Below are 13,446 nucleotides of genomic sequence, written 5' to 3' on the forward strand. Positions count from 1 at the left end.
AAGTTGAACTGGTAGCTTAGACCTTGCTGCCCTGTTTTGTTCAGAGCACTCCCTGTTAACCACCAGATAAGCCCAACAGGAGCTGACAAGAGGGGACAGGACCCAACTGAGTCCCATGAAACTTGGAGACATATCAGTGACAGATTAGCCCAACTTATGGTCTTAGCAGTATGAGGGAATTATAGGCATGTGCACATTTTACAGCATTTTGATTTATAAAATGCAACATGGCAACCGAATTAATATTATATCTCTTACATCCATGTAACATAACTGTTTCAGCCCCATGGCGTTGCTTTTTCTCATTCTACACATTTAAACAATCTGCATGTATCAAACTGAGCCCAACTTTTACAGCTTCAGTCGAGGTGTGTGTTAAATTATAGCCCCTAATGGGAGGCAGCTGTAAGAAGGTGTGCCTATAAGTTATGGTATTTGTTTAAATGATATGGTTTTACTGATTATGTGTCATAGATTGATTGAGGAAATAGAAGACAATTTTAGTAGCCTTGCGACAAAAAAAAATATAGTCTTTTACTTAAAAAAAATACAACTTAAAAAACCCAAATATGAAATGTATATTTCTCTGCAGTCAAATGGTTATTTAATAATAGTCTGACAAGTTAGTTAAAACAACTCTTCTTCTGAAAGCCCTTTTAAAGTATAAAACTGACTAAGCAGGAAATACTTACCGTGTGTGTTCTTTATAAACGGATCGTTTGTGACAATGAAATATTCCCAGGGTTATGGCTCTGTTCCACATTGCCAGGAAGATTGCAAAACCTCTGCTTGGATAATCCTCTTCTAAAATAAAAGGCACTGCTAAGTTCTTTGGGCACTGTGTGTCCTGTTTATTTGCAATCTTGGCATGATACATTCTTGTTTTAGTGCCTTCCTTCGTAACTATCTATTGCTCAAAAGCTGAGTTTGTTTGTTTAAATCGAAAAATACAAAGGTTCTTTGTATGGAGCTGATCCTGTTAGTGGGGAGGGGAGCATTCATGGTGGACCATTTCCTATGCCCTGTTGTCTCGTGATCACCTCCCCACCTCTTCCTTTTTCCATTAAAAAAAAAAAAATATTACCTATTGACACACATTTGCAGGTGGGTGCAGGAGATTAAGTCTCCATACATTCAAAGCACATTTAAAGCACACGGCTTCTCCCCCAAAGAATCCTGGGAACTGTAGTTTATCCCTCACAGAGCTGCAGTTGCCATCACCTTTAACAAACTACGGTCACTAGGATTCTTTGGGGGAAGCCCTGTGCTTTAAATGTGTGTGGATGTGGCCCAACTACACAAGCTCCAGGGCCGGCTTTTGAAGAGCAAGCAGAAGGGTTTCTCAGATTTTAGTGCTGTGATGTTTCATGCCAATACTGGATATAATAGATACCCACAGCTGACATAATAGGACATCAAAACGTTTGGTGCCCATCCTCTACCCTGCTGAGTTCAGGACAACCCTGAGACTAAGCTGGGGGAAGGGAGGAAGTTGACAGACAGTGGATGTGTTAGAAGCAGTTGTATTTTTCTAGAAAAAGAGGTTCCGGAACTCACCATGACCCTTGTTCTCTTATACAGTGGTACCTCGGCTTAAGAACTTAATTCGTTCTGGAGGTCTGTCCTTAACCTGAACTGTTCTTAACCTGAAGCACCACTTTAGCTAATGGGGCCTCCAGCTGCTGCCAGGCCGCCAGAGCATGATTTCTGTTCTCATCCTGAAGCAAAGTTCTTAACCCGAGGTACTATTTCTGGGTTAGCGGAGTCTGTAACCTGAAGCGTCTGTAACCTAAGGTACCACTGTAATGGCAATGGAGAGCTGCCGGAACTGAGTTCCATTGAGTTCCAGCTGACAAAAGCCCTGGTTAGAAGAAGATAGGCAGGTGGTGGCTGGATGTGGGCAGCCTCCATAGACCAGCCTCTACTGCACAAACTTGTTGACCAGCTAGAAACAGACCTATAGCATAGACGTGCTCTGGCCCTCAGCCATTCTCTTTGCCCAGGCTTCCATTTTACTTTCTTCGTTGTTACATTGAGCTAACGACATGGGTAACCTATGCACATCCTTTGTATAATAATTTGATATCACCACCACAATTCTTGTCACACTCATAGTTTAAGACGGTTGAGGTTTAACATGTTTTTTAAAAAACCCTAAATATCAGCTTTCCCTTAATGGCTTTTAAATGGAATTGTTACGAGACCTGTGTGCATATGTATGTGTGTCCTTATTAGGGAAAGAGGAGTGATGGATGTAAATCTGGGCGCGGTGCTGTTTTAACAGACCCGATCTAAAAATCTGAACTAGTTTTGGTTTGGAGGGCTCCCCCCCCCCCCCCGATCAGATATAATTCTTTAAGGCATGTTACCAGTTCTGATATTATCAGAAGTCAAAGCTGGGAGGGGGCGGGGAAGAATAAGGAAATAATATCAGGGGAAGTCTTTGGTGAATGTAAAAGCAACAGGTCACCTATCATGCTTCAATCTACTAGATTGCTTTGATGACTTTCAGACATCAACAGCAAGTAGCAGAGCACATTAAATAAGCATTTAATAAAGTCTGCCGGTCTCAAGGGAGGAATACAACTTTAATTTGGAAAAACAATTCATTTCTTTGTGGCTTGGGTTTTCACCTTTGTTCAGTTTGTGTCAAAGCTTAATTCTACCATCACAGATTGAGATAACCATCTGTTTTCCATTTTAAGTTTTGGTTTAATTGGGGAAAGGGGTCTCCATGACCTTCTGAAAGGTCGGTCATATCAGTTTTTATTATTCCTATTATTTTACAGAGCCATTATATTTTCCACTTAGATCATCCATAGAAGTCCTTGAGTGAGAGACCAATCCAATATTTACATTCTATGATTCTCATAGAAAGCAGCTTTTCAGTATAGCTGGTCTATTAAAAAAAAAAAAGAATTTCTAGAGTGCCAATCACTACTTTGGAGGAAGATGCAAAATAAAGGCTCTTATTGAGCCCTTTCTGAAAAAAAAAAAGAATTATAATGCTGGATTTATTGGTTTTCAACAGCATCTGGGGACCTAATTCCCCACCAGTAGTTTTACGTGCTACATTTTTCATCAACATGCAAGGCATTGTCTAAGGTTGCCCTCTTTAACTGTATCAGCCATTTGCCAGAGGAAAGCCATCACATTTGTGCCACAGATTTAAATAGACTTTAGTCAATGTTTTGTTGCACGCCACTCCCCAATCCCTGAGTGGTGTGAGATTCTAGGGTGTTCCAGGCACTCACCCAGGGTCTGTGTTTCCTTTTGGAAATGAGGCACAGCGGAGACTGCAGTGTATTTATGATATATGGTTTATTTACACACACATCTACAATCTGAGCCTACGATGAAGGGATTCACAGCATTAGCACCCCAAGAGGGTCTTGCTTCTCCCATAGGGGCTGTCTAGGATTCAAACAGACATCAAACATCGTGTTCTGCCTGCTGCTCTGCTTCTCTGTCACATAACTCCAGGCTCCCTACTCCAAGCTTCTGGCTCACATTGCTTCTCCCTCTCTACCCTGGCTATCTGTCATTTGCTGCTGAATTCATGATCCACACACATATGGGAAAATAAAGCCACTTCTCTCGCCACCCCATTCCATGAAAAATTACCTGAGATGGACAGTGGTATTCCACCCATTGGCTCTACCCCAACCATCACATCCTCAGGTCTCCCTGTCCCACTGACCACATGTTGGGAGAATGTTGGTGCACGTTTCCAGGTCATGAGGAGAGCCTACACATGTTTATCGGACTTACCTGTTCCGTTTATTTCTCCAACGCATGCAAATGGGGCCAGGACAACATGGGTGAGATCAATGACTGATTTCTCCCATTCATGCTATTGTATATGTGTGATGTATATTTATTAACACCTGAACAAGGCTTAGAAATGTGTTATTTAAAAGGGTTATATATAAATCCTAGGCAGGGCTCTGTAGACAGGATTGTAGCACTGCTTCTCTTCGAAGTGAGACCAGGAAGGGAGGCTGGGCTGTATTTAAGGGAGCAATGCATTGTTAGTTCATTAACCATGAAGCCAACACAAAGTGGCCATTTGTGTCTAGTCTTGGTCAGCCAAAATCTATGACCTTTTCAGTTTGTGGATTAGGTCATCAGACTTCAGCCTGGGAAAACAATGAATTTATTGTACATCCAAATTTAATCTGTGGCTTCCTTTGCAGATTTCTTTCCCATGTCGACATCAATGTAAAGTTATAAAAGACATCCATCATTTTTTAATGCAGGGTTGTAGTTTCATTCCCATGCAAATAGAGATATAGAGAATCATCGGTCATTACTAATGTATTGTCATTTCTCTGTTTTGGCAGTGAATGTGGTAGCAATGCTTCAGGAATTCTGGGAGAGCAAACAGAAACAGAGAGGTGTGTTTTCAAGTGAAGGCACAGTGGTCTACGAGTCACTAAATTCTCCTGGGCCTCCGTTTGTGAGTTATGTTACCCTGCCTGGAGGAAGCTGCTTTGGTAACTTTCAGGTAAGAATATACGCTGAAGCATTTTAATGAAAAAGGACTCTGCTGCAAGTAATTCAGCCTGCCATCATGACTATCGCTCTCTCTGTTGTAACACTAGAACTTTGGGTCAACCAATGATGTTGGTTTGGAACCAAAGGAAGTTTTTCTTCACACCATGCACACATTCAGATTATGTCTGGGCATATGGGCAGGTTTTCCTCTGCTGCTGCTTATTTGAGAATAAAGCATTTGTGACTTACTTCCACCCTGATTCTTGAACACAACACATGGGAAGGTTCAGGGGTGAAGGAGGCAGAGTGGCCTGCATGGCCCCTCCACCGACATGTCAGGAACCTCCTGTCAAGAGATGCATCAGTGGGACAAAACAAGTGTATATTATAGATAATGATGCATCTCTAAAAGAATTTCCAACTCTTTTTAAAACTCTTATCTGTCTCCACCCTGCATTACCATGTGTCCTGATCCTCTGGCCTACTTGGCAGATGGTGTACCAAGACAAAGTCCCAAGTCCAGAAGCCAATTCACACAAGCCAAGTCCAGGAAACACAGTCTGGGGTCAGTCCAAGTAAGCCAAGATAGGAGTTCAGTAGTCAGGATACAGTCTAGAGTCAATCTCAAAGTAGAAACCCATGAAGGTCCAAGGAGAATCCCAGGCAAGGTCCCTCAACATGGGCAGTTGAGCAGACACAGCACCTCAGCTCTGCTTCCGTCTTATCCTGTGTCTGCTGGTTGCAGCATCTGAGCTTGATGAGGCATGTGACCCTCACCTGCTCTCAGCTTGCCCCAGCTGAGGAATCACATACCTCCTCCAGAGCTAGAGAGCCCCACCTAGGGAGCTGGGCTGTGGGCCCTTGCCTGCTTCAGCCTCCTACAGCACCACTCCCCTTGTTCCACATGCCTCAGAGACTGCCATGTTTGTGGGAACAGGGGCCCCTGCTTCCTGGAGTGCCCTGCCCACTGTTCCCTATGTCTTAGGACCGGCTGGGTTCATGGGGACGGGGGCCTCTCTGACTCTAGTGAGGGTCTCGCTACTCAGCTTCCTGTGCACTAGCCCCTGCTTCCTCATCATCCTCTGTCGCCTGTGAATATTTTCTACTGGGATGGTCGTCCTCTTCCACCCAGTGCGCAGCTTAGGGAGGGACGCACATGGAGCGATGAGGGAGGAAGGGGACATCCGCGTAGCCAGCCAGATCAGCCGAATCAACCCTGGCGATCAATGGGGTGACAGATGTCGCAGCCAGATCGCCCTCAGGTCCAGCGCTGAGGTCCAGCGCCGAGGGCCTTCTGGAGGTTCCCTCACTGCGAGAAGCAAGGTTACAGGGAACCAGGCAGAGGGCCTTCTCAGCAGTGGCGCCCACTCTGTGGACACTGGCAGAGGAAGAAGTGTGCAGGGGGAACGCACCGCCCCTGACAGCACGATCCTGGCAGGGTGCCATCGCGGCTGCTGGGTGCCACGCCCCTACAGGTGGCAAACCACGCCCCCAGGACATGCACCAGCCCCACCCCCACCTGCTCTCCGCCCCCTGGTGCCTGAGCATGAAGCTCCGCCACTGCCTGTCGAATGCCCTCCCATCAGATGTCAAGGAAATAAACAACTATCTGACTTTTAGAAGACATCTGAAGGCAGCCCTGTTTAGGGAAGTTTTTAATATTTGATGTTTTCTTGTCTTTTAAATATCCTGTTGGAAGCCACCCAGAGTGGCTGGGGAGGCTTGGCCAGATGGGCGGGGTATAATAAATTGTTTGTTTGTTTGTTTGTTTGTTTGTTTGTTTCAACCTCTCCTTCCCCATCCCCACTTTGCTCCTGGGTGACCCACTCCCAGCTGCACTGCTCACCAGGTTCCTTTTCCTCCTCCCTGAAATACTGCCAGTTCATGACACCATGTTACTGTATATTGGGTGCAGCGAGAATTCTACATTCTATTTCAAGAAAAATGCCACTCTTACAAACAACAGAAAACTCTTAACAAGAGAAGTCCCCTTTTGAAATCTGTGCCCCTTGCCGTTTTTCTTCAGTTACTCATTCTAGGCCTTCTGTATGTTGTTTTTAATATTTATTTATCTGGAATATTTATAAACTGTTGTAACATTATGAAATACCATAGCGGTGTACAAAGCAATAAAAATAGAACAGATAAAATAGTTCTGAAATCAGATCCTGCCCACCCTTCTGGGGAAGTTTTCAGCATCTGAGGAAATGTAGGCTGTCTAACTTCAGTGGCTGGGGTGCATAGGAAGCTATCAGAAGTGCAGTGAGCAGATTTAATTCAAACTGGATAGAATTTCTTGAACTTGCAAGGTATTTTTAAATGCTTCTAGTGAGACTGGGCTGCCAAAGTTAGTCCCCCCCCCCCTATTTTACTTCTTAAAATATTATGTGAGAGAGAATTTGTGGTTAAATGTGGTGCGGTGAATTTGCTGTATGCTTTTTATAAAAAACATCTCACTATCTTATATGCCATCATCGCTGCATAATAGCTCTCTTTGGTTTGCCATCACTTCCAAATACGTCAATAAGCAATCATTTCTATTACTCATGTCACATAAATGTCTCCCTTGTGCATTCCAAAAGTGCTTATAATGCACTTTTAATGCTGTTTGTGTATATGGGTCATCCATTATGTTTAGCCTTAGTTATCAATACTTGTGCATCAATACCAACTTAGCTCTAGTTGTGGTAGCTGTCCGAGACAACATTGGGCAAGTTACATAGCATTGAGTCCATCTTCTCTTTGGATGGGTTCCTCAAAAGCTTTTGTAAATTGATCCCTCCCAGAAGATCGTCAAAAGGGAGCAGATGGGTCCAATTGCAGAGAGGAATTTCCAAAGAGTAGGGAATCAAGCACTGGAAATGTTTAATACAGATTCCAAATGAATTGTCCCGAACCCCTGGCAGAAAGTCAGTCCAAAGTCCAAGTCTAGGGTTAAAGCCACACAAGCAAAGAGCAAAGTCCAAAGGTCAGGAAACAGTCCAGGGTCAATCCAAGTAGCCAAGTCTGATGTCCAGCAGTCAGAATACAGTCCAGAGTCAAACTCAAAGCACAGTCCTGTAAAGGGCCAGGCGTATCCAAGCCAAGATCCATCAACATGGGCAGCTGAGCAGACACAGCCCCTCAGCTCTGCTTCCCTTTGGTACTTTGCATGCAGATTGCAGCATCTGGGCTGGATGAGGCATGTGACCCTCACCTGTTCTGAGCCTAGTCCAGCTGAGGAATCACACCCCTCCTCCCAGAGCTAGAGAGTTCCACCTAGCCAGCTAGCCTGCCTCAGCCTTTAGGCCCCCACTCCCGCTGCTCCATATGCCTCAGAGCCTGCCATGTTTATGGGAACAGGGGCCCCTCTGGCTCTTCAGATGGGTTCTGCTGCCCTGGTTCCTATGCATTGACCCTCATCCCCTTGCCATCCTCCGTCACCCTTTGAGTACTTACCTCCCAAACCCCTGCTTGCCCTGGTGCGTCCCAGTCCTGGCTACATCCCCTGTCAGGGTCCTCTTCCTGCTCCCCATCATACTGCCAGTTCATGACAATACTGGTGGAGGATGAGAGGATGACGTTGGATGATGTCTTTGGGTTTCTACCAAGCTTGTGATTTTGTATATGTAAGACGGGAGTTTCTAGTAGAAGGGACAAGTGCTTAACTCTGTTAAGTTAATGGCAGTAGCTGAGCCTGCTATGCATCCTTCTTCATATCTGAAGAGCTGATTACATATGGATGTGTTGCCATGACAACAGCTGACTGGTGATGCTCTTTTAGGAAGGGATAGATCTCTCCATAATAATAATAATAATAATAATAATAATAATAATAATTTTTATTTATACCCCACCCTCCCTGGCCAGAGCTGGGCTCACGGCAGCTAACACTAGTAAAATTACAGTAAAAACATAGTAAGGGGGGAAACCCCATTTAAAATACAGGTTAAAATGCAATTTAAAATGCAGCTTCAGTTTAAAAGTAGCCCATAGATCAAAACCATAAGGGGAGGGAAACATAAGGGTCAGACCGAGTCTAAACCAAAGGCCAGGTGAAACAGCTCTGTCTTGCAGGCCCTGCGGAAAGATGTCAAGTCCCGCAGGGCCCTAGACTCTTGTGACAGAGCATTCTACCAAGTCGGGGCCAGTAATGAAAAGGCCCTGGCCCTAGTTGAAACCAATCTAACCACCTTGTGGCTTGGGACCTCCAAAGTGTTGTCATTTGTGGACCATAAGGTCCTCTGCGGGGCATACCAGGAGAGGCAGTCCCGTAGGTACGTGGGTCCTTCACCTTGCTGGAGGCTGTGTCATATTCTGGGTAGAACAGAACAATGATCTAGACCGCTCTGGAGCTGGAAGCTGGTTAGACACAGAAGCTGGACTTGCTCTCTGTGCTGAATGCACAGGAGCCCCTGAAGTCTCCTACAGCTCGGAGTTTAGGATGCATGCAAGAATACCTGAGAGGCATGCTTCCCATCCATAAAATCCTGGTAAGTTTAATAACTTGGATCTATAAGATAGCTTAAGAAAGTTCACAGAATAAAAAGTGCACAATCAACCAACAACCATATTTGACTCGTTCCTTAGCCTACTAGTCACAAACCCTATCTGGCTTCTTCTAGAATAGAGAATAAAATAACTTTAAACTTATTGTTTACTTTGGCTGAGATATTGGCATCTTTATTTTTGTTCAATTTGCCCATTGCTCAGCGATGTGTTTGTGGCTCAATTTCAGTATTAAGCAGTGGGCAATTTTAATTTTGCAGAAATTTAATGGATTTTTCACAGGTAGGTGAGTAGCTGAGCTACCCACCCCCACCCTCGCCAGGGAATAATGCAATCCTCTGGCCTACATGAAGGCTTAGTGTTTGTGAAGTATGCATCAAGATATCCACATTTTCCTGGTGTCCTTTGTATCAGGATGTCACAAGCACAGCCATTCATGAAAACAGTACTTTACTTTCCAGTTGCAGCAAAGCAGGGCAACTTGAGGCCTATCTGATAAATTTCTGGCTCCCCTTTTGTTGAACTCTGATGTCAACCCACTCATAACGCTAGCAGATGTTTTTGCTTTTCTTACCAATAGGAATGTCACTGCCCAACTATTCATTTAAATATAGTGAAATAGGTTTAATGCATCTTTAATTAACAACAAATGAATCCATATAACTTTTTTTAAAAAATATATATATTTTTTACATATGGGGATTAAGCTGGGGGGAGGAATGCCTTAACCACCACTTGACCAATACTTTCGTAAAGATAAATCCCCTGTACTTTGTCAAGGTTTGAACGCACCTGTGCTGGATGTCAAAGAAACATATGATTTAGGCTGAGTTGAGATATTGTGCCCCCAAAAGCTGCTCCAGAGGATTAGGAGACTCCCAGGATATATCATTGGATGTGACATTGAGGAAAGGGGCTTGTAAGGGGAATCTTCTAGCCTTTGTGCCTTGGTTCACCCCCCAGCAAATGCTTGCTGGGGCCCCAGAAACATGTTTCAGCTATGCATAGACTACAAGGACTTGTGATGTATAAATACCACCTCACTTAGCATTGCAAGCAGTTCCCCATTTATGTAGGCGATTACATTCCAAATGCAGAAACACATAAAATGTCGAGTCGCCATTAGCTCCCACCCCCGTTAGCTGTGTGAGGGCCATGCTTTCCTCCAGTTCGCGGTATAGACAAGGTTCAGACATCTTGCTGAGCATTAGAAAAACATCGTGATTTGAAAACAAACGCACTGCTCACCTGAGAAATAGAACAGTGCAGCTATCATGGAATAATAAATCTGTGTACTGAAAACAAGGCAAATCTTGCAAGAGATATTTACAGAGGTATCTCACTGCAGATTACAGTTCCTGTGACCAGACGCATGTCAGGTAAGCAGCAGCAGACTCTAATCTATATCCTAGTTCCTATTATCAATCCCAGTGATTGATATAAACCTTTGGAAAGGGCCTGTGTTTCATTTTTACTATTGCCCAATGCAAGGATGTTATTGCAATATTATTCATTTGTATTAAGTTTTCCTTCTCCTTGCCTGCAACACATCCTTCCACACTTGAAGACTACCTAGCCCCTTTCAGCCTTCTGAAGAGTCATCCAAAACTGCAAAAGGAAATGGTGTACAAACTATGTTTAAACTAGGTACTTTTAACTCCTTTTATATAAAGCTCTGCAAACTTCTGAGATATGCAATAGGGTTTCTAATATAGAATATGCCATTATTTATTTCCACCCTGGCAAGAGCCTAATTTCATTACCTGGGTTTATTGTGATTTACAGAGATCTTTAATTCACTGGGCATGGAGAATCATCACCTCAAGTATATGAGCATATGGTTTTCATCTCCTTCATTGTAGCCTTAGGTAACTTCCTGAAACCACATCCTTGGCTATTACAAGGCATGCAGTTGTCCCCCAAGTCTCTGCCTTCTGTTTCCATCCAGTGATATTTTGCATTCCCTTCCTTTAATCTCTAGATTCCATCCTTAAACTGCTGCAATGATTAAAATAAATAGGGACTTTAAATTGCAGAACTCAGACCACATAGTTTTCAATTTTAGCCAAAAGCGAGGGGAGGGGGGAGTTAGAAATCATTTAACCACATAATTTGCCTGGTTTTTCCATCCTCGGGTTAAACCTTCTTTCAGTTAATCCAAATACATTCACACTCTTCTGGTTGTGATGCCCTCAGATTGTTCCTGGGATCTGTGCGTGTGAAGAATTTCATACATGCTGATGGTTGTCTACTGGCACCTATTCTTCCCCCTTCCCCACCTTATGTAGACTCCAGTTCCTATCAGACCCAGCCATCATAGTCAGTGGCCAGGAATGATGGGAGTTGTAGTCCAACCATATCAGGAGGGCTACAGGTTTCCAAACTCTGCAGTAATACTGAATTAGATGGAAGAATGTTCTGACTCTGATAAGGCAGCTTCATATTGTTACATCACCTCAATCTCCACACCTCTTGTGAGATTCAAGGGTTCCAGGTTACCCTGGGTTCGTGTTTCCTTTGGAAATGAGGCACAGCAGAGGCTGTGGTGTTGTTATGATGCATGGTTTATTTATACATAACTTTTCCTTTTATTGGGTCGATGCAGGCGGTGCTGTGGGTTAAACCACAGAGCCTAGGACTTGCTGATCAGAAGGTCGGCAGTTCAAATCCCTGTGACAGGGTGAGCTCCCGTTGTTTGGTCCCAGCTCCTGCCAACCTAGCAGTTCGAAAGCACATCAAAGTGCAAGTAGATAAATAGGTACCGCTCCTGTGGGAAGGTAAACGGTGTTTCAGTGCACTGCTCTGGTTCGCCAGAAGCGGCTTAGTCATGCTGGCCACATGACCTGGAAGCTGTACGCGAGCTCCCTCGGCCAATAAAGCGAGATGAGCGCCGCAACCCCAGAGTCAGCCATGACTGGACCTAATGGTCAGGGGTCCCTTTACCCTTTACCTTTACAAACAACTTGAGGCTGTTCAAAGCATTACACTCAAAGTGGGTTCCGTCTCTCTCATGGCTGCAATGTTGGATCCAAAACTGAGACCTTGGTAAGCAAGGCTTCGGAGGGGGGCAGTTGTGGGAGGCACAACCAGGGCCACCCCAGTTGTGTACATACCACCAGGCAGGTAAACAGAAGTATTTCCTCCCAGAGATTTGCAGGGGGGTGGGTGTTGGTAGTTTGGCCAGTATGGAAGCAAAAGATTACTTCAAAATTCAGGGTAGGATGAAATTTGGGACACTGGTGGATGCTGTGCATAAAGATGGAAGAGAAAGTAAATTTGGTTTTCATTTTAATAGGAACCTACCAATTTTGATCTTACATGGAAACTGAAAAGCAGCCGTCATTCAGGCATTTCACTTCTCCAGATTTTATGGTGTGGTTCTCCAACCAGCTGATGTGTTTGGAGGGAAGTTTGCATGAGAAAGCTCTCTATGCTCCATCAGTTTACCTTGCCAATACCATGTGCATTTCCAAATCAGAATGTCTATCAGAATAGCAATTTAATAGCAACACAGAAAGAAACATTCCGGCGGTCTGTATAACTTACGCTGAACTCGCAGAAAAGGTGCTGGCGTTAAGTTAAAAGGAGGATCCTGTCAGAGCTCGCTCAGAATCCTTCAGATTCTACAGAGAAGTATCCAGATTGTCTGAGTTGTGTGTTTTTTAAAAAGGGAGTTGGGAGAAACCGCATTTGCTGTGCAACAGCTTCTCTAAGCACCAGCTAATTCTCCTTCAGTTCTAGTGGATTTGGGTGATGTAGGCAATGTTTATCCTAGCATAGCAGCACTAGCTAAAAAGTGTGAATTTACATTGGAGGGTTATGTGTGATGAGCCTGTCAGCAGTTCTTCTCCTCACATTTAAAAATCTGCCTCTTAAACTATTCTTCAGAATTTAAAATGCCGCTTGAAGGATATGCTTGGAAACTCAGCGGCAAACCAATGGCTTGATTGTGACCACAGACCACACAGAAGGATAATGGGGTTTGGGGTTTTTTATTATTATTTCAGTTTGTGCACCTATCTGCCTTCTCCCCCATACCAATCTTTCTTTTTCCTGGGCCTCACAGAAGAGGAGAAATAAGCACTCAAAACCAGAGAGCAAATTCTTACTTTGCTTGTTTACTCAACGTGTGTGCATTTGATAAAATATCTCCTGCCAAATCTACTCCCATAATAACTTGTGCACTAACAAGTTCACTTCTGCGGTCTTTCATTCTTCATTTCTCCTTGCAGAAATTAGAAGGCTTAGTTTTCCCCTCCATTTCTCCCTAATGGCACAGAGTGCTGCAAAGTGATCCCATAACTGATTTTGGATTGGCTTCTCCCAAGCCATGCCATTCACTGCAGGCACTGAGCCAAGCTTGACATACGAAGGAAAGCTCTGGCAAATACTGAGGCAAATTGGGCAAGTAGCATCCCAGAACAAAAGCATCCTGGGGGCTTATTTATTTTAGCTCAGGGT

At 44.1% G+C, this 13,446-nt stretch overlaps 1 protein-coding gene across 1 annotated transcript in view; it reads left to right on the forward strand.

The window, feature by feature from the left end:
• The window catches only part of LIX1 (limb and CNS expressed 1), a 37,852-nt gene that overhangs the window by 6,856 nt on the left and 17,550 nt on the right, over window positions 1–13,446 (forward strand). Inside the window, exon 2 of the mRNA XM_083404350.1 lies at window positions 4,344–4,507. Within this exon, the coding sequence (XP_083260476.1) occupies window positions 4,344–4,507 (164 nt within the window). The remainder of the gene's footprint in view (window positions 1–4,343; window positions 4,508–13,446) is intronic.

Source organism: Podarcis tiliguerta (genome assembly GCF_965153285.1).
Source record: "Podarcis tiliguerta genome assembly, chromosome: 11".
Lineage (NCBI taxonomy): Eukaryota > Metazoa > Chordata > Lepidosauria > Squamata > Lacertidae > Podarcis > Podarcis tiliguerta.